The 25,285-nt window shown below is 38.5% G+C and overlaps 1 protein-coding gene across 3 annotated transcripts in view; it reads right to left on the minus strand.

Annotated features, from left to right (window-relative positions):
* Window positions 1-25,285, minus strand: part of arap2 (ArfGAP with RhoGAP domain, ankyrin repeat and PH domain 2) — a 275,757-nt gene that overhangs the window by 169,950 nt on the left and 80,522 nt on the right. For all 3 annotated transcript variants that reach the window (XM_062065971.1, XM_062065972.1, XM_062065973.1), the window contains one exon: window positions 9,775-9,881. In XM_062065971.1, the coding sequence (XP_061921955.1) occupies window positions 9,775-9,881 (107 nt within the window). The remainder of the gene's footprint in view (window positions 1-9,774; window positions 9,882-25,285) is intronic.

Below are 25,285 nucleotides of genomic sequence, written 5' to 3' on the forward strand. Positions count from 1 at the left end.
TTGATCGTTGGGCCTTAGGGACTGCCGAGTCACCTCAAAGGTTCTGCAGATAACACGCAGCTGCAAGTCGACACTTCATTAAAAAAAATGTTTTAAAAAAGCCTAACAAAAAAAACTAGGTTTGTATACAGATCATGGACTTCAGGAAAGTCACAGCCCCACCATCCCCCCTCACCCTGATTGACTCTCCCACCCCCGTCCCCATTGTGGACTCCTTCCGTTTCTTGGGCACCACCATCACCCAGGACCTCAAGTGGGAGCTGACCATCAGCTCCCTCATCAAGAAGGCCCAGCAGAGGATGTACTTCCTGCGGCAGCTGAGGAAACTTAAGGTGCCGACCGAGATGCTGGTGCAGTTTTACTCAGCCATCATAGAGTCCATCCTGACCTCCTCCATCACAGTGTGGTTCCCCGGCGCCACAGTCCAGGATAAGAATAGACTGCAGCGCATCGTACGTGCTGCTGAGAAGGTGATTGGCTGCAATATCCCATCCCTCCAGGACTTGTTCTCCTTCAGGACCAGGAGGCGTGTGGGTCGGATCACAGCTGACTCTTCTCACCCTGGACACACACTATTCTCCCCTCTCCCCTCAGGCAGGAGACTACGCTCCATCCAGACCCACACCTCCCGCCACCTGAACAGTTTTTTCCCCTCGCCCATCAGGCAAATGAACAATAACTCCTAACAGCAGCTCCTTGAATTCCTTGAATCCCTTCTAAGTCTATCTGATAGCTCAGTCACAGCTCTTTTTATACCAAATATGTGTTATATGTGTTTTATGTCGCACGTTTGCACCAAGAAAAATTCCTAGTTTGTGAACCCGTTCTCAAACAATGGCAATAAAACGATTCTGATTCTGATTCTGATTCTGATGTAATGTATTGTCTTTCATTAATTAAAGTGCCTTGACAGAATATTTGTATTCGTTTTGAATATTAAGATTAAGATCAAGATTAAAGTACCAATGATTGTCACACACACATTTAGATGTGGTGAAATGTGTCCTCTGCATTTGTCCCATCCCCTTGGGGAGCAGTGGGCAACAGCGGCGCCGCGCCCGGGAATCATTTTTTTGGTGATTTAACCCCCAACTCCAACCCTTTGTTGCTGAGTGCCAAGCAGAGAGGTTGAAACTAAACCCAATTTCCACATGGCCTGGACTTTAGTTTGACTTTTCGTACTTTAGTATTTATTTTAATGTCATTCATGAGTTCAATATTTTCTGTAGTAGACAGAAGAATGGTATCATTTAAATATGGTTCACAAAGATGTCATAATCTGTGTCGGTGAGCACTTTTCCTTTGCAGAGGGTAATCCATCACATTGAGCATCAATATGCAGGAACTTCTCAACCTCTTTCAGCTGATCAGGATGCAACATGATTGGATGGCCGCCGATGAATGGCACAACATTGGGCTTCGTGATCTCATCAAGGTTTGTTGTCCATAACACACCAATACCATAACCCCACTGCCACCACGGGCCAATCCATCCACTACGGCGGGGGTCAGCAACCCGCGGCTTTGTAGCGCCGCCCTATTGGCTCCCTGGACCTCTTTCAGAGATGTGTGATAATGGAAAAAGATGAAGAAAAAAATATATTTTTTGTTTTAATATATTTTCTGTAGGAGAACAAACATGACACAAACCTTCCTAATTGTTAAAAATCCCAGGGTTTATATTATACATGATTTACTGATGAGAGTATTTGGCAAGCACCGTTTTCAGCGATCCTTGAACTCATCATAATTTGTTTACATGTACAACTTTCTCCGACGCTGCCACAGAAAGTTTTATGCCACTCCTTCTTTGTCTCATTTTGTACACCAAACGTTTTATGCTGTGCGTGAATGCACAAAGGTGAGCTTTGTCGATTTTTTTGATTTGCTGGAGTGCTTATCAGGCATATTTGGTCAATCCGTGACTGCAAGCTAATCAAGGCTAACATGCTATTTAGGCTAGCTGTATGTACATATTGCATCATTATGCTTCATTTGTAGGTATATTTGAGCTCTTTTAATTTCCTTTACTTATGTCCTCTGTGTATCTAATTTATATTTGCATGTCTCATGCATGACACATTATCTGTATGTAACATTGGCTGCATTTCTGATAGTTCTTTGTGCGCCATGTTGTTCCAGACCACAGCAAACATTACCCAGCTTGCAAAGATTGTAATAAATCCATTAGAAGAAGACAGCATGCCGTTTCCTTAAACGTAGACACACACATCTACACCTTTGGCCATTCTGAGCCAGTAATTTCCAGAAGTTATCTCATTCTGTAAGAAGCCTCCATTTTACTAATGTTTTCCAATGTTGCAAAAATGTGTAGAATAAAAATTAAAATACAAAATTTTTGTCAACAAAGATTTGCGTCAGCATTTGTTAGTAGGCTAATATAGCTAATATAGACACTTACATCATGTGTTGCCTTTATTATAACACTTATATAAGACTTTTAATTTTTTGCAGCTCCAGACAGATTTTTTGTACATTTTTGGTCCAATATGGCTCTTTCAACATTTTGGGTTGCCAACCCCTGCACTGATGGAGCTTGAGAGATGCCGCAAAGAGGAATGAGTGAAACTGCCCAAAGATAGGTGTGTCAAGCTTGTGGCATCGTATTCAAAAATACTTTAGGCTGTAATTGCTGCCAAAGGTGCATCAACAAAGTATTGAGCAAAGGCTGTGAATACTTATGTACATGTGATTTTTTTTGAAGTTATATATACTAGATCCACTCGAGGTCCATTGCACCGTTCACCCAGGGAGGGATCCCCACATCTGCGGTCCCCTCCAAGGTTTCTCATTGTTGCCCATTGGGTTGAGTTTTTCCTTGCCTTGATGTTGGATCTGAGCCGAGGATGTCGTTGTGGCTTGTGCAGCCCTTTGAGACACTCATGATTTAGGACTATATAAATAAACTTTGATTGATTGACACATATATATATATATATATATATATATATATATATATATATATATATATATATATATATATATATATATATATATATATATATATATATATATATATATATATATATAGAGAGAGAGAGAGAGAGAGAGAGAGAGAGAGAGAGAGAGAGAGAGAGAGAGAGAGAGAGAGAGAGAGAGAGAGAGAGAGATGTCCGATAAATGCTTTAAAATGTAATATCGGAAATTATCTGTATCAGTTTCAAAATGATCGGTATCGGTTTCAAAAATTAAAATGTATGACTTTTTAAAACGTCGCTGTGTACACGGACGTAGGGAGAAGTACAGAGTGCCAATACACCTTAAAGGCACTGCCTTTGCGTGCCGACCCAATCACATTATATATATGGCTTTTCACACACACAAGTGAATGCATGCATACTTGGTCAACAGCCATACAGGTCACACTGAGGGTGACCGTATAAACAACTTTAACACTGTTACAAAATATGCGCCACACTGTGAACCCACACCAAACAAGAATGACAAACACATTTCGGGAGAATATCCGCACCGTAACACAACATAAACACAACAGAACAAATACCCAGAACCCCTTGCAGCACTAACTCTTCCGGGACACTACAATATACACCCCCTGATACCCCCTACCTCACCTCAACCCCGCCCCCCCCCCCCCAACCCCGCCCACCTCTACCTCCTCATGCTCTCTCAGGGAGAGCATGTCCCAAATTCCAAGCTGCTGTTTTGAGGCATGTTAAAAAAATAATGCACTTTGTGACTTCAATAATAAATATGGCAATGCCATGTTGGCATTTTTTTCCATAACTTCAGTTGATTTATTTTTGAAAACCTTGTTACATTGTTTAATGCATCCAGCGGGGCATCACAAGAAAATAGGCATAATAATGTGTTAATTCCACGACTGTATATATCGGTATCGGTTGATATCGGAATAATTAAGAGTTGGACAATATCGGAATATCGGATATCGGCAAAAAAGCCATTATCGGACATCTGTATATATATATATATATATATATACAGTGGGGCAAAAAAGTATTTAGTCAGCCATCCATTGACAATCAATGGGTGGCTGACTAAATACTTTTTTGCCCCACTGTATATAGTATATATATTCAAAACTTTTCAAATTGTCTTTATGGGTTATTGTTTGTAGAATTTTGAGGGGAAAAAGTTATTTGTTCCATTTTGGAATAAAGCTATAAGATAACAAAACGTGAAAAAAGTTAATTGCTGTGAATACTTTCCAGATGCACTGTAAGTCATACTTTGACTTCTTACCAGGTGCGTCCAAACTACGAGAGGCGTTATTAACAGCTGACGTTTTGTGTTGTTTTTCAGGCTGTTATAGCTATAGATTGCTTTAATTAATGCTTTAGCAATCTGAAATGTCTCTGATCATTTCCTGATAATACTGTAAATCCTGCACCTTTTATTTATTAATGATCGTAGTTACGTGACCTATTCTGCCCTGCTGCGTGGCGAGAAAAAGCATTGCTGTGTGTGTGTGTGTGTGTGTGTGTGTGTGTGTGTGTGTGTGTGTGTGTGTGTGTGTGTGTGTGTGTGTGTGTGTGTGTGTGTGTGTGTGTGTGTGTGTGTGTGTGTGTGTGTGTGTGTGTGTGTGTGTGTGTGTGTGTGTGTGTGTGTGTGTGTGTGTACGCATGCGTTTGAGTAAAAATGGTTTTCCATGAAAATTCAGCTTGAGCACAGGCTGTATTTTTACATATTCATCATGTTTGGCAAACTTCCCTGTTCAAATTGGTAATAAATTAATATGCAGACTTTAATCATTGAGATCGCCAAATGTGTGCGAAAACATCTGTGTAAACTTTATTAGCTTGTGCACAAACACAAGCTGAGTCTTGAGCACACTGACTTGGAATTAATAAGGAAGATGAAGAGCTTTGGTCTTAAAAGTGTAACTACAAGTTGGTGTAACAGTCTTGATACAGTTCTGAAGTTAGTGATGTGATTTAGCTATTTGATTTTTTCAATGCTTTATCTAGTTACATTACAGGCATATTACATTACACATCACATAAATGTGTAATATGTTTAAAATAATAACGATAATATCAGGTACAATATCAGATATATAAATACAAACCCCAAAAGTAGTGAAGTTGGCACGTTGTGTAAATGGTAAATAAAAACAGAATACAATGATTTGCAAATCCTTTTCAACTTATATTCAATTGAATAGACTGCAAAGACAAGATATTTAATGTTCGAACTGGAAAACTTTGTTATTTTTTGCAAATATTAGCTCATTTGGAATTTGATGCCTGCAGCATGTTTCAAAAAAGCTGGCACAAGTGGCAAAAAAGATTGAGAAAGTTGAGGAATGCTCATCAAACACTTATTTGGAACATCCCACAGGTGAACAGGCTAAATGGAAACAAATGGGTGCTATGATTGTGTAAAAAAGCAGCTTCCATGAAATGCTCAGTCATTCACAAACAAGGATGTGAACAAATGTGTGAGCAAATTGTCGAACAGTTTAAGAACAACATTTCTCAACGAGCTATTGCTAGGAAATTAGGGATTTCACCATCTATGGTCAGTAATATTATCAAAGGGTTTAGAGAATCTGGAGAAATCACTGCACGTAAGCGATAATATTACGGACCTTGGATCCCTCAGGTGGTACTGCATCAAAAACGACATCAGTGTGTAAAGGATATCACCACATGGGCCCAGGAACACTTCAGAAAACCACTGTCAGTAACTACAGTTCGCAAGTTAAAACTGAACTATGCAAAGCGAACGCGAAAGCCATTTATCAACAACACCCAGAAACGCCGCCGGCTTCGCTGGGCCCGAGCTCATCTAAAATGGACTGATGCACAGTGAAAAAGTGTTCTGTGGTTGAGTCCACATTTCAAATTGTTTTTGGAAACTGTGGACGTCGTGTCTTCCGGACCAAAGAGGAAAAGAACCATCCGGATTGTTCTGCCGCAATGTTCAAAAGTCATCATTTGTGATGGTATGGGGGTGTATTAGTGCCCAAGACATGGGTAACTTACACATCTGTGAAGGCGCCATTAATGCTGAAAGGTACATACAGGTTTTGGAGCAACATATGTTCCCATCCAAGCAACGTTATCATGGACGCCCCTGCTTATTTCAGCAAGACAATGCCAAGTTACGTGTTACAACAGCGTGGCTTCGTAGTAAAAGAGTGTGGGTACTAGACTGGCCTGCCTGTAGTCCAGACCTGTCTCCCATTGAAAATGTGTGGCGCATTATGAAGCGTATAATACCACAACGGAGACCCCCGGACTGTTGAACAACTTAAGCTGTACATCAAGCAAGAATGGGAAAGAATTCCACCTGAAAAGCTTAAAAAATTGGTCTCCTCAGTTCCCAAACTTTTACTGAGTGTTTTTAAAAGGAAAGGCCATGTAACACAGTGGTAAAAATGCCCCTGTGCCAACTTTTTGCTGCCATTAAATTCTAAGTTAATGATTATTTGCAAAAAAATTAAGTTTCTTAGTTTGAATATTAAATATCTTGTCTTTGCAGTCTATTCAATTGAAGTTGAAAGTTAAAAAGTGATTTGAAAATCATTGCATTCTGTTTTTATTTACAATTTACACAACGTGCCAACTTCACTGGTGTTGGTTTTTGTAGATAGACAAACATATTCAGAAAGAGGGTTATAAATGTGACTGTGGAGAAAAATTTACACCAGAGCATATCCAGCAATTCCACATTTCACAATCTCCTTTTTTTGTTTATTTTTCCATTTCGTTACAGCACGTCCCCTAAGCGTTAAAGCATCATCGACACAAATGAGCACGGCATCGGGCAGTGAAAGCAAATTTAGTAGTTGTAATTTAGCCATTGGCTTTTGAATTAATCTAAAGATATTTTTAGACGTGCTAATTAACAACAAAGATGACTACGGTACTTTATTTATAAATATTTATTTATGCTGTAACTGTGCTGCTCATTAAGCTGTTGCAAAAATAATAGTTAAATGTTTGTCCTTTTCAAAGCAATGGCAGGCAAGTAATAAAAACAAATAGTCATTTTTTTATGTAAACAAATGTAAGTCAAAATAGCTATTTTGACTGTTCGTTGTTTACATTAAAAAAATAAAATAACTTTAAGATATCTAGCTTCCTCAAAAAGAAAAAAAAACATTTTGATGGTGTTGTGTTTAGAAAGATGCACACAGGTGTATATAAACAAAGTTTAGCTGGCGGACTTTGCCTAAAATTATACTTAAGTTATTTTTCACACATCTGCATCTCTTTCCTCCAGATGTGCCATGAAACCCAAGGTTCACTTTGCTAATAGAGCAAGTTATTTGTGTCTTTGGCATGTTTAGTGTTCACATTTTTGTCTTACTGTTGCTCGGCGGTCACCGAATGCGCTGACAAGCACATGTTCGTTACTGTCCGGCAAAAATATGAGCGAGGACGTCGCCGAATATGAAATGAATTTGTCGGCGACAAATTCTATCAAGGATTGTTTTAGGACAACTTCAACGAGTGGTTGCAGGCTACTAGTTTTCAAACAAATTTGTTGTTCACAATGTATCGTTTTTCCCGGGAAAAATGAGGCACATCCCTGGGACACGTAGGAAGTGAATGTACCGTATTTTCCGGATCATAGGGCGCACCGGATTATAAGGCGCACTGCAGATGAGCGGGTCTAGTCAGGTTTATTTTCATACAAAAGGCGCACCGGATTATAGGGTGCATTAAAGGAGTCATATTATTATAATTTTTTCTAAATTGAAAACACTTCCTTGTGGTCTACATCAGTGGTCCCCAACCTTTTTGTAGCTGCGGACCGGTCAACGCTTGGGGGGGGTGTTTTTTTTTTGTTTTTGTTTTTTTGTCATAAAGAAATACTATCATGTGTGCTTACGGACTGTATCCCTGCAGACTGTATTGATCTATATTGATATATAATGTATATATTGTGTTTTTTATGTTGATTTAATAAAAAAAATAAAAAAATAAAAACAATTTTTATTCAATTTAAATTTTGGTTGGGGACCACTGGTCTACATAACATGTAATGGTGGTTCTTTGGTCAAAATGTTGCATAGATTATGTTTTACAGATCATCTTCAAGAAGCTTTCTGACAGTCGCTTCCGGATGCGCCGTTTTGTGGGCGGTCTTATTTACGTGGCTCACCTTAGGCAGCGTCTTTTCTCCGTCATGTTTGTTGTAGCGGTGTAGCGTGCAAGGACGGTAGTGGAAGAAGTGTCAAAAGATGGAGCTAACTGTTTTAATTACATTCAGACTTAACTTAAATTAATAACGAAACAGCATCTCTTCATTTGTGTGCAATAATAATAATAATAATAATAACGAGTGCAATAACAACGCCGGAAATGTGTCCCGTGAAAAACCGTCCACCTGAACTCTCAAATAACTTTGAGACACTCGTGATTTAGGGCTATATAAGTAAACATTGATTGATTGATTGATTGATTGAACTAAAGTTCCTTGAGTGAACAATGTAAACTCACTACACCGGTATGTTTTAGCGCATTCATGGTGAGACAGATATAAGTAAGACTTTACACTACTTTATATTAGAAATGGCAACAGCGGAGGATGAATATCCCATAACAATAAGATAGAGAAAAAGAAGAAGCTTATTGAAAACAGACTACAAAGGCAGACATGCGCAAATTTTCAGGACTTATGCAGATCCCAAATACAGATCAGCAGGTACCCTAAGGTAAGAAAAGTTTGTTTTTCCTAATATTGCGAAACAAAACGCCAGATGATACAGTATGTCTTACCTTATACACACACCATAATAATACTTGTATGTTGAGGCACAGTACAATCCATCAAGAGAAGTTTCTTAAGCGCAAAAATTATTGCTTAAAGGGGTGAAGTTGTATTTTAATTTACAGTTTATTTAAGAAACATGTTCATTATTATCCATCCATCCATTTCTACCACTTGTCCCTTTTTGGCGACAAGCCCAGCTGCACCCGGGCGGAAGGCAGAGTACACCCTGGACAAGTCACCGCCACATCGCAGGGCCAACACAGATGGACAACCATTTATTACTATTTATTATCAATTTATATAGAATGTATTTATTTAAGCACACAGCGGGCATTCAAATGAAAAAACGGTACCTTTCAAAGGCAGTATAGTACAGATTTCAATCAATTAGTATCGCGGTATACCGAACAACCCTAGTGTGTTTACCACAGTATGTATTAAAGCACATCCATACCTTGTTTGATACATGTTCTGTATTTATAGAGTGCTTTACAATACCTGAAATGATAGCTAAAGCGCTTTACATTACACATTGCATTCACTCCTTCACAGACATTCACACAATGATGGCAGAAGCTGCCATGCAACCACGACCCATCAGGAGCAAGGTGGGTAAAGTCTCTTTCCTCGAGTTGCTGGCACGGCCGCTCTACCATCTGAGCCACGCCGCCCCTTGTTCGCTATATTGTTGCAAAGACTTCCAAAATGTGCATATAATTCTTAATAAACAGTGAGAATAAAACGAAATTTGTGTGAAAATGTGGTGTATTTTAAGCTAATTTGAATTCTGCAAGCAAATATTTTAACTGTGATTACTCATGATCAATCTAAATTCAAAAGTGTAATTAATATGATTTTTAAAAATTATCATTTGACAGCACTTATTTATTTAAATGTTTTTCATGAAAGTATTCAAATATGTATTAAAAATCACATATTTGGTTGTTGTTTTACACCACAAACTGACCTTCAAATCTGTGAAATACCATTACAAAAAAAATTATAACGTTCTTCTCTTTTTAGTGAAGCTACACACAAACGTACCAGAAGTTCTTGAAAGGCGTGTTGATTTCGAAGACCCGGCGGTCCAGGTCTCGTATATTGGCAGCCGTCAGCTCCACTTCGCAAATAGCCAGGCCCGCTTTGTAATCCTTGAGGGGCACAAAGAGATCGAGACTTAGAATAAAAATATCAATAGCTGCTGTGGTACACTCATTAGGGGGAGAAAGATAGAAAAAAATGTCTAATGGATGAACTTTTTTTCATTTTATTTTTTTAAATGAATTTAGACATTTAGATCAGGGGAACCCAAACTACAGCCGCGGGCCAGCGTCCACAATCCGGCCCACGGGACATCCCAAGTTAAAAAAAATTTTTTTTTTTTATTTGTCCTGTCCAGCTACACAGGAAAATCATATTGTTGATGTAGATGCCCATGCCTGCTGTACAGATTTACTTTACAAAAGGGAAGTATTTGACTTTATTAAATGTTTGGATTATTTTGGTTTAGTTGGAGTCAAGTACTCTACTTTCCTAGTCAACAGTCTTAACCACTGAGCTATACTTGGTCTTGCGCAGGAGGATTTTGTTCAATACACAAATGTAATCAAAGACATCTTGCTCAGTTTGAATATCAAGTAGCGAAAATCAAGTTTTGATTGGGCCCAGGATAGCTCAATGGTCAACACTGTGGGCTCCCAATACAGGGGTACTGGGTTTAGATCCCAGTTGGTTTGATATGTAACTTGGGTTCATAATTTTGTTTCACCTCAATCGTAGTTTACTACGACAGGTGTCACGATTACATTATTGAATGAGCCAGACTTCAACTACAACAAGACAGAGGATAGCTCAATAGTTAAGACTGCTAGCTCTCAGTCAGTGCTACTGGCTTCATATCCATAACTTGGAAGATCTTGTTTTTGTTTCACCTCTATCATAGTTTACTGATTGCATTTGTATATTATGAAAAATCTTGTCTGAACAAGACCTAGGATAGCTCAATTGTTAAAAATGCTGCCAGAGGTTACCCAGGATAGCTCAATCATCTTAGCTGTGTGTTCCCTAACTTGGAAGAACACATTTTTAGTTTCACCTGTATCATATATATATATATATATATATATATATATATGTGTGTATATATATATATATATATATATATATATATATATATATATATATATATATATATATATGTATATATGTGTATATATATATATATATATGTATATATATATATATATATATATACATACATACATACACAGAGCCGGCCCAAGGCATAAGCGTACTAAGCGCTTGCTTAGGGCCCCGGCTTAGGGCCCCGCGGCCACCAGGGGGCCCCCAAAAGCAATTAACAAAAAATTATTATTTTTTATTTTTTGCATGTACGAGTCTGAGTCAGACTCGTACATGGCAGTGATTAGTATTAATAACAAAGTCGGCCATCAGATTTCTTACAGTGATGTCATAAATGACTTTGCCTCCAGAAAAGCCAGGAAGCACAGGTTTTAAGGAGTGGGTGGAGCAGGGGCGCCGAAAAGGGGGGGTAAAGGAGACAGATTCTAGGGGCCCATGATGGAGGGGGACCCAGAGAGGCCCCTAATGATGATGAAATTATAATACAGAAAAAATAATGACACTAAGTTATTAACTAACATATAATCACACTTGTTTTATTTTCCATGTCCTGGTAACAATACCTTTATTTGTTTTGGAAGCATCAACACATGCAGGGCCCTCCTTTCCCCCCCTCTATTTACGTAAAATGGTTCAGTCCGACTGGATCAGCTGCAGGTAGAGCACTGGCGATTTGTCACAGACAGCGCCACAGCGAGCAAAGCGGAGGAGACAGCATTATGCCTCAAAAATCAGGCAGCCAAAAAAGAAAGGAAAAGAAAATAAGAGAGGATAAGGAGTTGAAGGGTCGACAATATGTCACCCAATATTTCCAAAAAAAAGGTGGGTTTGTTAGTTGTGGTAGAAAGTTATGCATATTAACTTTGTCCCTGTCTGTGGTAATAAGCTAGCTCACTTTTCTCACCATGTTAGCTCAAGAAAACTCTGGATTTTTACATTTTACTGCTATTTTAATTAAATAATCAATCCAGTCAAACATTTATCAAGCTGTTCTTATTCAATAATAGTTGATCTCCCCTCTGTCAAAATGATGCCTCATTCTGAACAGAGTCTGGTAAATATATATATAATATAACGGTTATATTATATATATATATATTTACCATTCTTTCATATATTCAGCTCTACTTAAATTATGAGAAATCATATATGGCCATTTTGTATTCTGATGGTATTTTTGTTTTTGCTGAGATTTTTTTCTCTCCACTGATTATAATTGCTATTTTTTCATGGAAGAGTTTATTTTCAATTTAAGAATCAGTGGTGCAGCAAATAAATGACTCAAAATGAGTTCCATTGTATTCAGAGTGCTCAGTTCTTCCCCTACTGTACATGTCAACTGTGATGCTGTTCTTCTTTCAAAAATATGGTAATGATAGTCAAAAATACCATTAAAATGCATAATTGTATGTAAAATAGCATCAAAAAATGTTGCCGCTGTGTTGGGGGCCCCGTAAAGATTCTTTTCATGGGGCCCAAAATCCCTAGCGGCGCCCCTGGGGTGGAGTGGTGTGGGTGGTGAAGAACAGAGGAACAAAACTGTGATGTGATGGTCAAATGTGTGAATTAAGGACCTTAATTTAAGGTAGTTTATTTTGATTTTTTCCCAAAAAAAATTTTGCACATCGTTATGTACAACATATACATAGTTTTAATATGTAGTAACTTTATATTTGTTTATAAACCGTTATGTTACCTTGTTTCTGGTAACTGTTCATTAATATTATTTAAGTATTTGCTTGATATTTAATTTAATTATGTTGTTTTTTGTACAATTGAATTTGTTCCTTTTTATATATATTTAAGTGATTTTATTGTTGCACTTTATTGTTTTTTTTGCACTACGAATTATTTTTGCACATTGCTGTTTCAGGTTTTTGTTACCAAAAATAATAAAGTGAATCAGAATCAGCTTTATTGTCCAGTTATGTTTAACACACATGGAATTTAACTTCAGTAGACTGCGCTCTCTTTGTACAGAGTAAACATTAAATATGAACAATTAACTAAAAATATAAAGTAATAATTAAAGACTAATATGTACAAGACTGATGAGACAAGATGACACTTTTACTGTAAATACAAAGCTTTATCACTTGGACTGTTCAACCCCAGGCCACGCTTGTAGCTGAATGTTTTCTACATTTTAAGATTAGGAACAATATGTGGCAGTCTGGACATCATTCGTTCGTTCATTATTGGTATTATTTATGTTCTGAACTGGGCCACCCCCATATCTTTATAAATGACTTGTCATTTGTAAAGATATGCCAGGCTGAGAATAGGATAATGTAAACAACACTGCCAGAGCCGCAATGAGTTTATAGTAGGTGTGTGAATGATCAACAATCAATATTATTGGCAGAAATAGAGGGCCCCAAAATCAAATTTTGCTTAGGGCCCCATGGAGGCTTGGGCTGGCACTGTACATACATACATACATACATACATACATACATACATACATACATACATACATATGTATATATATATATATATATATATATATACATATATACTGTATATATATACCACCTTCTTGGCATCTATTCTCCTTTTTGGGTGCAAACATAAAAAAAACACCAAATACCTGGTTGCCTCAATAAAATCCCAACTTGTTTCCCCACACAGGGTTTGAATGTCATTTGGTGTAATGCAAGCTAACAAACACAGAAACAGACCTGCGTTTACAACAGCGTCGATGTCAGCCCATGCGGCTTTTTTTTTTTAGATAGTACTGCTGAAAATAGTTTGTGACAGGCAATAACGTTAAAGTCATTGGCTTTTCCCCCACATTGCCGATGCCTCAGTGTGTGTGTAGCTAGTGTGTGTGTGTTTTACCGGCATGCAACTGCAGTTAAAGGTGCATTTGAGGACTCCAAACTTAACTTTGTGGACTTTAGAGGCCATTTTTAGAAAGGCCGGCACTCCCTCACAAAGTGCAGAGGACATAGAGAGAACACACACACGCACACACATCAAAGCACGACAATTACAACACAAACAAACTGTCCTCTTTTCGAAAGCTCACAAAGTCAAAAGACGAATAAATCAAATGAAGAGGAAAATGGGAAGAAGTGAATGAAAGCCTGGATAAGCTGAGAGGTCAGTCAGGCAGCTGGGATGCTCACAAACAGGAAGCAGAACAAAAAAAAGCTAAATGAAGCATTTCGTATTTTCCGGACCATAGGGTGCACCGGATTATAAGGCGCACTGGTGATGAATGATCTATTCTTGATCTTTTTTTCATACATAAAGCACACCGGATTATAAGGCGTGTTAAAGGAGTCATATTATTTAATTATTTTTCTTTAAATGGAAAACACTTTCTTGTGGTCTACATAACCTGTAATGGTGGTTCTTTGGTCAAAATGTTGCATAGATTATATTTTACAGTTCATCTTCAAGCCGCTTTCTGAGAGTCGCTTCAGGATGCGCCGTTTTGTGGGCAGTCTTATTTACGTGGCTCACCTTCGGCAGCGTCTTCTCCCCGTCATCTTTGTTGTAGCGGTGTAGCGTGCAAGGACGGGAGTGGAAGAAGTGTCAAAAGATGGAGCTAACTGTTTTAATGACATTCAGACTTTACTTAAATCAATAACGGAGCAGCATCTCATGTCCCGTGAAAAACCGTCCGACCGAAACTCTCTAATAACTAAATGAATAATGTAAACTCACTACACCGGTATGTTTTAGCGCTTTCATAGCGAATTTACTGACAGATACAAGTAAGAAGTTTACACTACTTCATATTAGAAATGGTAACAGCGGAGGATGAATGTCCCATAAGAAGATAGAGAAAAAGAAGAAGCTTATCGACTACGGTGTCGTCTAGGACTACAAAGGCGGAGGCGCGCAATTTTTAAAAAATCCTAAATTCAGATTAGCAGGTACCAGAAGGTTAGAAAAGTTATTTTTGCATAATATTGCGAAACAAAACGCCAGATAATATGTCTTACCTTATACACACACCATAATAATACGTAATAATGTTGAAGCACATCAAGCGGTGCGGCTTCATAGCTTACCGAAGTCGTACTAAAACATTTTGGTAGATTTTTGAGCACCGTGTGTAATGTTCTATATTTTTAATGGAACATATAAAAATGTTGGTGTTGTTTACTTGAGTCATATTGCCATCGTAGTGCAGCCAACACTTATCTCTTATGTTTGACTGCCATCTACTGGTCACACTTATCATTACACCATGTACCAAATAAAATAGCTTCAAGGTGGTTAAGCTCAACCAAACGTATTCCTTACATCAGGCGCACTGGGTTATAAGGCGCACTGTCGAGTTTGAGAAAGAAAAAAAAGGATTTTAAGTGCGTCTTACAGTCCGGAAAATACGGTATATGTTTTCCATGTTAATTCACACACACATAAACTAATACAACAAAGAGAAGGAAATTAGTCACCTGTCTTGATTTGGTGCCACAATTAGCCACAGAGCTGCAAACGTGGCAAATGAAAAACTATAGAGGTTGTTTAGTTTTTAACATACATATTGATGTTGTAATGGCACAATGTACTAAAAGTCATTTTTACAACGGAAACCAGGACAATCTACTTAACAGTTCAAATATTAAACGCTTTGGCAACATGCTTAGGCTCTGAGATCAATCTTAACTATAAGTAGCCACACAGCAGCAAATGCTTCAATTAGAAAGCACGTTTTTTCATAATCAAATCTTTACTCCAAGAGAAAATTACACTCAGTTGTATTAACAGCATTGCAAATGAATTGGTAACAGGCTAATGCTTCAACTCCAACTTTGGTCCGCATTTCATCTAAGGCCTGACCGAAGTTGTGACGTCAGTAAAAAAATGTTTGGCTCCAATCATGCATAAACTTTTTCTAAAGACACAAATCGTTGACCTTGCACTTACACAAATAACTTGGCTTTGCTGTGGGCTTTCGTTATACTCGCTGCTAGCTAAGATCCGATAACGTCTGACGGGGCTGCACAGGAACTTTAGTTTTGTATGGTATGTTCTTTATTGTCATTGCAGAAGTACAATAAAATGTAATTAGCACCACAAACCCGTTCAAGATTAGACAAACAAACATTGTACAGGTAAACAGAACAGGAACGGTGATGGGTTGCCACGTAAAAGGTGAAGAAAAGGTAGACGCTTGGAGAAGGATGAGTAAAAAAAAAAGTCGATCTCAGACTGGGATCCTAGTTGTAGTGATGAATAGCACCCTCAAAAATCTAAACATTTAAAAGTAAGACTGAAAGTATGTATTGGTTTTGAAAAAACAAAACTAGAGATGTCCGGTAATATCGGCCAGACGATATTATCGGCCGATAAATGCTTTAAAATATAATATCGGAAATTATCGGTATCGGTTTCAAAAAGTAAAATGAATTACCTTTTAAAATGCCGCTGTACGGAGCGGTACATATCCCAGTCAGCAGCCTCTCCCCTCTCCCACACACAACACAGGAGTTGACGACTGCAGCATGAGAGGTTTACTGACGACGCTTGATGACCTCATCAAACCGCCGCGAGCGGAGCATAACAACAAGAAGAGTGTGTTGTTGCCGGTGCTGTAGCCGTGGCTAACAAGCGAGCTCGCTCGTTGACTGACTAACGACACCATGTCTATGGTTTGGGATTATTTTAAAGTGTGTCCGACGGATAAAAAACTGGCAATTTGCAATGACTGCAAAAAATTGCTTATGCGAGGAGGAACCAAAACATCTTCCTTTAATACGAGCAATTTGATCTCCCACCTCTTCAAGAATCATAAAAGGATACACGATGAAAACAAGCGGAAGATGGATGAAAGCACTCACCACTAGCTTGCAGCACATTTGTGTTACTCATACAAATACGTTAGAGCAGGGCAGATTGAGACCAGTTTATATAATTTCCTGTTATACAGTATGTACTGTATATATTATTATTTACTTTATTACTCTAGTATACTCTGGACTGAAGCTGTGTGCCTTCAATGTTTTTGTAGCTGTTGTTTTGAGGCATGTTTAAAAAAATAATAATAATAATGTATAGTATTTCCCATAGTTGTAGTGGTATCAGGATTATCTCAGGGAGAGCGTGTCCCAATCTCCAAATTGCAGATTTTGAGGCAAGTTTAAAAAAATAATGCACTTTGTGACTTCAATAATAAATATGGCAGTGCCATGTTGGCACTTTTTTCCATAACTTGAGTTGATCTATTTTGGAAAACCTTGTTACATTGTTTAATGCATTGGTTCTCAAATGGGGGTACGCGTACCCCTGGGGGTACTTGAAGGTATGCCAAGGGGTACGTGAGATTTTTAAAAAACATTCTAAAAACAGCAACAATTCAAAAATCCTTTATGAATATATGTATTGAATAATACTTCAAAATATGAATGTAAGTTCATAAACTGAACATCAAATCAAGTAGGCTATTCCATTCATTACAATGCAACAATGCAATATTCAGTGTTGACAGCTAGATTTTTTTGTCGACATGTTCCATAAATATTGATGTTAAAGATTTCTTTCTTTGTGAAGAAATGTTTAGAATTAAGTTCATGAATCCAGATGGATCTCTATTACAATCCCCAAAGAGGGCACTTTAAGTTGATGATTACTTCTATGTGTAGAAATATTTATTTATAATTCAATCACTTGTTTATTTTTCAACAAGTTTTTAATTATTTTTATATTTTTTTTTCCAAATAGTTCAAGAAAGACCACAAAAAATTAGCAATATTTTACACTGGTATACAATTTAATAAATCAGAAACTGATGACATAGTGCTGTATTCTACTTCTTTATCTCTTTTTTTCAACCAAAAATGCTTTGGTCTGATTAGGGGGTACTTGAATTTAAAAAATGTTCACAGGGGGTACATCACTGAAAAAAGGTTGAGAACCACTGGTTTAATGCATCCAGCGGGGCATCACAACAGAATTAGGCATAATAATGTGTTAATTCCACGACTGTATATATCGGTATCGGTTGATATCGGAATCTGTAATTAAGAGTTGGACAATATCGGAATATCGGATATCAGCAAAAAAGCCATTATCGGACATCTCTAAACAAAACGTTAATATATTTTTAAGACAGAGATTTTGTTAGAATTTAAGACATTTTAAGGCCTTAAAAAAATATTGCATTTCAGATTTTTTAAGACCCTGCAAGTACTCTGAACTGGCTGTTTCTTAAATCTTCTAGGAGAAAAAAAGCCATTTCACCCGACCCTGAGGATAGAAACAGGAGGCGAAATGCGGTGGTCCAATGGCTGGTTTGTCAGAGAAACTCAAAAGGATTTTTTCCAAACTTATAGATGCATTTCAAAGTCACTAACACAAAGATTGCCCACCTCAAAGACAAAATCCAAAGAAGCAAACTTAGCAATGTTGTCTACAGTATGCAATGCAGTGCAGGGAGAAAGGCAATGACTTCTATAATGGAGATGACAAAACAACCCCAACATAAATATGTTGCTCTGCTAAATCAGCAGCATCCTGTCCTCCTGTTATTAACTGCTCTGACATTAGGCATGCATCTTATCTGAAGGCCAGTCATAATCACATTGGTCATTCAGACATACTGTACTCTTGCACTTCTTGGATCTGACAATTGATTTGACATACTGTATGACGTGGTCCTTCTCATTACTTTGCTTGTTTAAAACATTCACTTTCTCTTCCAGTCCAAGCACTGGACTTCCAGCCTAGCTAGAAAACACTTTTTTTCAGACTGGCTTCAATTTGTTTAAACATCATTCTTGGTTCGCAAAAAGCCGCTGCCTGACCAGGGCTCAGAAAATCTGTAGAGACTCCTCCCACCCCCACAAAGGACTGTTTTCACTGCTGGACTCTAGAAAGAGGGTCTACAGCCTCCGTAGCAGAACCTCCAGGTTCTGTAACAGCTTCTTCCCTCGGGCCATAAGACTCTTGAACGCATCATAATAGTCCCCTCAATTCCCCCAAAAAACGGATTAACTCGCTGGAATATAAAGACATTATAACATACATTCGTAAACCTGGATGCATATGCAAAAGTGCAATATATTTATCTGTACAGTAAATCTATTTATATCTGTACCTTATTGCTCTTTTATCCTGTACTACAACGAGCTAATGCAACAAAATTTCATTCTCATCTGTACTGTAAAGTTCAAATTTGAATGACAATAAAGGAAGTCTAAAGGCCTACTGAAACCCACTACTACCGACCACGCAGTCTGATAGTTTATATATCAATGATGAAATCTTAACATTGCAACACATGCCAATACGGCCGGGTTAGATTAGTAAAGTGCAATTTTAAATTTCCCGCGAAATATTCTGCTGAAAACGTCTCGGTATGATGATGTCTGCGCGTGACGTCACGGATTGTGCGGACATATTGGGACACCATTGTGGCCAGCTATTAAGTCGTCTGTTTTCATCGCAAAATTCCACAGTATTCTGGACATCTGTGTTGGTGAATCTTTTGCAATTTGTTTAATGAACAATGAAGACAGCAAAGAAGAAAGCTGTAGGTGGGATCGGTGTATTAGCGGCTGGCTACAGCAACACAGCCAGGAGGACTTTGAGTTGGATAGCAGACGCGCTACCGTGAGTACGCAGCTTTGGCTTCCAAACATTTGATCGCTTGCCCGTACGTGCGTGCCGCTATGTGCATGTCACGTACGTAACTTTGGGAAAATATATGTGCTGTATGAACTTTACGGAGGTGAACGGTACTTTGGGCTGTGGGATTGAGTGTGTTGTGCGGGTGTTTGAGTTGTATTGGTGGGTTGTATGGACGGGAGGAGGGAGGTGTTTGTTATGCGGATTAATTTGTGGCATATTAAATATAAGCCTGGTTGTGTTGTGGCTAATAGAGTATATATATGTCTTGTGTTTATTTACTGTTTTAGTCATTCCCAGCTGAATATCAGGTCCCACCCGCCTCTCACAGCATCTTCCCTATCTGAATCGCTTCCACTGCCCCCCAGTCCTTCACTCTCACTTTCCTCATCCACGAATCTTTCATCCTCGCTCAAATTAATGGGGTAATTGTCGCTTTCTCGGTCCGAATCGCTCTCGCTGCTGCTGGCCATGATTGTAAACAATGTGCAGATGTGAGGCGCTCCACAACCTGTGACGTCACGCTACTTCCGGTACAGGGAAGGCTTTTTTATCAGCGACCAAAAGTTGCGAACTTTATCGTCGATGTTCTCTACTAAATCCTTTCAACAAAAATATGGCTATCCCCGTTTAAATAAGAAAATTTCATTTCAGTAGGCCTTTAAGTCTAAGTCTAAGTCTACCTAATTCTCGACTATCTTCCATATCCTTCTCCTCTGCATTGCAGCAGAAACCTTTTTTCTGCCCATGTTGGTGTAGTTAGAAGGCTTTGAAGTTAGGAGGTTAGCGATGGTTAGCTTGCCTCGCTAGCGATCGTTGGCAGAAGTCTGTTTCGAGGAGTACCTCCCACCAGACGCTATTTATGCCAACGGCAAACAGATCTGGAGTTTTTGTCTGCGGTCAGGAAAAGTGCCAAAATAGTCAAAACATTTCTAATCAATGCAACGCTCTCTTTTTTCCGTGTCATTAAAAGAAAGTATGAAAAATAGTTTAACTGAAAAATAAAGGTCAGTTTAGCGTTAGCAGTTCATTTGCATCTGGGAGCAGGGACGTTCCTTTGAGAAGAACAATGTTTAAATTCTAGTTAAGGAGGACTACTCCTTTGAATGAAGTGTAAAAGAAACCATGTGTGTTCAAGTAGGGAGGGCCTTGCTAAACAGAGGAGGAGCCTGAGGTTCACACTAACACCTATCTTCTGCTTATAACAGTGTCCTGACATCCCTCCTCAAAAAAATGCCTTGTTCCACAGAAGTAATTACCACTAACTAGTTGTGACTGCGTGGGTTCCCTCCGGGTACTCCGGCTTCCTCCCACTTCCAAAGACATGCACCTGGGGATAGGTTGATTGGCAACACTAAATGTTCCCTAGTGTGTGAATGTGAGTGTGAAAGTTGTCTGTCTATCTGTGTTGGCCCTGTGATGAGGTGGCGACTTGTCCAGGGTGTACCGCCCGAATGCAGCTGAGATAGGCTCCAGCACCCCCCGCGAACCCGAAAGGGACAAGCGGTAGGAAATGGATGGATGGATGGATGGATAGTTGTTTTGCCACAAAGTAGGCCAACGACCATGCAAAAGAGTTGTTCACCAGTCATGGCTGGCCAAATCAGCAACCCTATTGTGAGGCGTAAATAGGGAATCTACACACCTAAAATTACGAACTAAAGAATTTTTAAGGTAAAACGTCATCAACCAACAAGAAGAGTCCAGTTGCTTTGATTTAATATTTGGTGATCTCTTTCTGGGTTTTTTTCTATATGGCTCTTCTGAATCACTCTGACTGGCACATCAATTAGAATCTAATTGCCTTGGGTGGCAAAAAAAATACTACTATTCCTAGAATCATCTGGGCACTCATCCCCCTCAACCACAATAAGGTAGTGATTTGCAGCAAGGCAATTAACTACTATTTACTACAAATGATACAGACATTATAGAGTAAAAGTAGCCACATTGACTGGTTTTGTCAGAGGCAGATGTTCAGAGCTTAGCTTCAATTCAATGGTCAGCTAAGTGAACGATTGTTACATCAAATGTTACTAAAATCGAGGAGGATGAGGACAAACTGATGTGCAACCTTTTCGACCTTGGGCACCTTAATTACCTAAAGCTCTGCATAAGTTGCAGATTAATTAAAAAAACACAGTGTGACTTACATCACTTAGTAACTACACGACCATTGTGACCTGTGTTACAGTCGCGCATGGTGGCTGGTGGCGTAAAAAAGCCGGTGGAATGAGCGTGGACGAGGCAGTAGACCGCAGGTGAGTCAAAACACTTGAGCGAAAACTGCAAAGCACATGCAGAAACACAAACAAAAACAATGGACTAGTGTTGTCCCGATACCAATATTTTGGTACCGGTACTGCTATTAGATACCTTTCGGTACTTTTCGGTACTTTTCTAAATAAAGGGGACCACAAAAAATGGCATTATTAGCTTTATTTTAACAAAAAATCTTAAGGTACATTAAACATATGTTTCTTATTGCAAGTTTATCTTTAAATAAAATAGTAAACATACATGTCAACTTGTCTTTTATTAGTAAGTAAGCAAACAAAGGCTCCTAATTTAGCTGCTGACATATGCAGTAACATATTGTGTCATTTTCCTTCTATTATTTTTTTTCAAAATTATTAAGGACAAGTGGTAGAAAATGATTTATTAATCTACTTGTTCATTTACTGTTAATATCTGCTTACTTTCTCTTTTAACATGTTATATCTACACTTCTGTTAAAATGTAATAATCACTTATTCTTCTGTTGTTTGATACTTCACATTCGTTTTGGATGATACCACAAATTTGGGTATCAATCGGATACTAAGTTGTTACAGGATCATACATTGGTCATATTCAAAGCCTCATGTCTCCAGGGACATATTTCCTGAGTTTATAAACATAATATTACTTTTAAAAAAACGAAAGAAGATGTTTTGATGTCAAAAATTATCGACGTAATCATAGTAGTATCCACTAGATACGCTACTGTACTTGGTATCATTACAGTGGATGTTAGGTATAAATCCACCAATGGTGTTTGTTTACATTTTGACGCCGGTGCACTACGGTGTGTAGTGAAGCCTTTTCTAGCTATTCGTCGTCCTGCAGGGATGATACTTGTAAGAATCGTACTTTATTTGTCGCCATGGAGGCGAGGATTAGTGATTTAGAAGTAGCTAAAACACTGCTGATTGGGGCTGGACTTTAGCCGCATGTCTTGGCGGACCGGTACTTTTCAGAGGCGGTACAGTACCGAATATAATTCATTAGTATCACGATACTATACTAATACCGGTATACCGTACAACCCTACAAAGGACCGATGCCAATGCAGAATAACAAACCCTCCTGATTGGCAATCAGGGACAGATGAGCCTCCTGATTGCCAACCAGGAACAGCCCTCAGAACAGAGGTAACGTTACAGCGAGACATGCCAAACCGGAAGGGGACTACGAAATAGGAGTGCTGGAAACGAAATTGAACCAAAACACAGGAAACAACAAAAGTGTGAAACCGTCACTACAAATCATGACAATTAGCTTTAATTGGGCATGCTTAAAACACATTGAAGTTTACTTTTAAAAGTAGCGTTTTTTTCCACCATATAAAGCAGACATTCTGACACGCTAACTGTACTGTGGAACCTCTCTCCATTCACTTTTCCACCAGTCCTCACTGTTGCTTTAGTCTGGAAGTGTGCTCGGTTGGATGCCCCTACTAATAGTCATCTCTCTGAAGCAGGCGATTAAAGCGCCTTCTGTACAGACCTCGCTATTCGTTACCTAGCCAACGTGTGACCCCCGTACCGCCCCTCGATCTTGAATAGCATGAAAAAAAATCCCTATAGGTAAAAACAACTCATCTAATTACCAACAGCTACGGGGCTTTAATGGCACTTGAAGAGAAAGCGGGTGGGGGAATTAATCAGAGTTCAATGGACATAAGTATTGGGACATCAGGAAACGGCAAAACATTGACAAAAATGAGTTCCAATGTCAAGATTCTACTGCTAGGTTAGAGATGTTAATGTTAATTAAAAAAAAACAACAAAAAAAGAAAAACAAAAAAACGATACCGATAATAAAAAAAACGATACCGATAATTTCCGATATTACATTTTAACGCATTTATCGGCCGATAATATCAGCAGGCCAATATTATCGGCCAATAAATGCGTTAAAATGTAATATCGGAAATTATCGGTATCGTTTTTTTTATTATCGGTATCTAGTTTTTTTGGGGGGGGGGGTTTTATAATATTTTTTTTTATTAAATCAGCATAAAAAACACAAGATACACTTACAATTAGTACACCAACCCAAAAAACCTCCCTTCCCCATTTACACTCATTCACACAAAAGGGTTGTTTCTTTCTGTTATTAATATTCTGGTTCCTACATTATATATCAATATATATTAGGGATGGGTCCGGCAACACCGATGCATCGGCGCATGCGTCGAACTCATAGAGCAAAACCCTGTGTCGGTGCGCGTACCGCTTTTAGAAAGTCACGTGACCGATCATGAGCTGTTTAGGTCACGTGATCGATACGCGAACTGTGTCGCACTGACGCCTCCTCTGTGCCCTGTGAGCGGGTCTTTTCTACAGCCGGAGAAATAATAACTAAGAAGAAAAATCGTCTAAAATTTAATACATTGGGAAAACTGTTTTTTTTAATAAAAATGTGTAAAAAAAATTAAAAAAAATCCCAGTCCACAAGCATCCTCATTCACAACACATTCTCTTAGATTTCCATGTTATGATACATGTTCACATTATTTATTGACTGTATATAAAAAAGATAAAAATATATTTTTATTTAAATGAAGATATGAAATAATCCTAAATGAAATACAATGACTTGGTTTATATTATTGTATATACTAGGTCATAAAATCAGTGTCAGTTGAGTCGGTCCATAGGTTGCCTGTAGGGATTTTTAATGTCCAGCAGATGTCAGTATTTAGTGACACAGTATCGACACAGTATCAATACAGTTTTGCAATGTGTCGAAACGCTTCATGACGCCTCATCAACCCATCACTAATATATTTGAATACAGTCTGCAAGGGATACAGTCCGTAAGCACACATGATTGTGCATGTTGCTGGTCCACTAATAGTACTAACCTTTAACAGTTAATTTTACTAATTGTCATTAATTACTAGTTTCTATGTAACTGTTTTTATATTGTTTTACTTTCTTTTTTATTCAAGAAAATGTTTTTAATTTATTTATCTTATTTTATTTGATTAATTTTTTTAAAAGTACCTTATCTTCACCATACCTGGTTGTCCAAATTAGGCATAATAATGGGTTGATTCCACGACTGTATATATCGGTTGATATCGGTATCGGTAATTAAAGAGTTGGACAATATCGGAATATCGGATATCGGCAAAAAGCCATTATCGGACATCCCTACTAAAGGTGCATGACTGCATGAAGTGGCAGGCGACGTGCTTTGTAACCCTCAAGATTGTCATAACCTTGGTGCTCCAATGACCTCAAACACAGCTCCATCACAGAGCTTACAACCCGTAAGGAATGAGTCTAGGGGCGGCGGAGGTGGAAGAAGGAGGCGGAGGAGCCAGGGGTGTGATGTTTCCAATAGCTCGTTCATCATGTTAGATTAAATACTCCACTCCGCTGAGCTCGAATAGGCCAACGCTCTACTTCCCTCATCCTACCCTTGCTCTGCGTCACGCACACACACAGTTTCTTCACCCCCTCCTCCATCTTTTTGTTTCCGTCTCACATCCTCCCCGCAGCTGGATTCGCCACCAGCTGAAACAATACAATTAATCTGGATTCATCGCCCGCCG

This window comes from Entelurus aequoreus, linkage group LG12 (assembly GCF_033978785.1).
Source record: "Entelurus aequoreus isolate RoL-2023_Sb linkage group LG12, RoL_Eaeq_v1.1, whole genome shotgun sequence".
NCBI lineage: Eukaryota > Metazoa > Chordata > Actinopteri > Syngnathiformes > Syngnathidae > Entelurus > Entelurus aequoreus.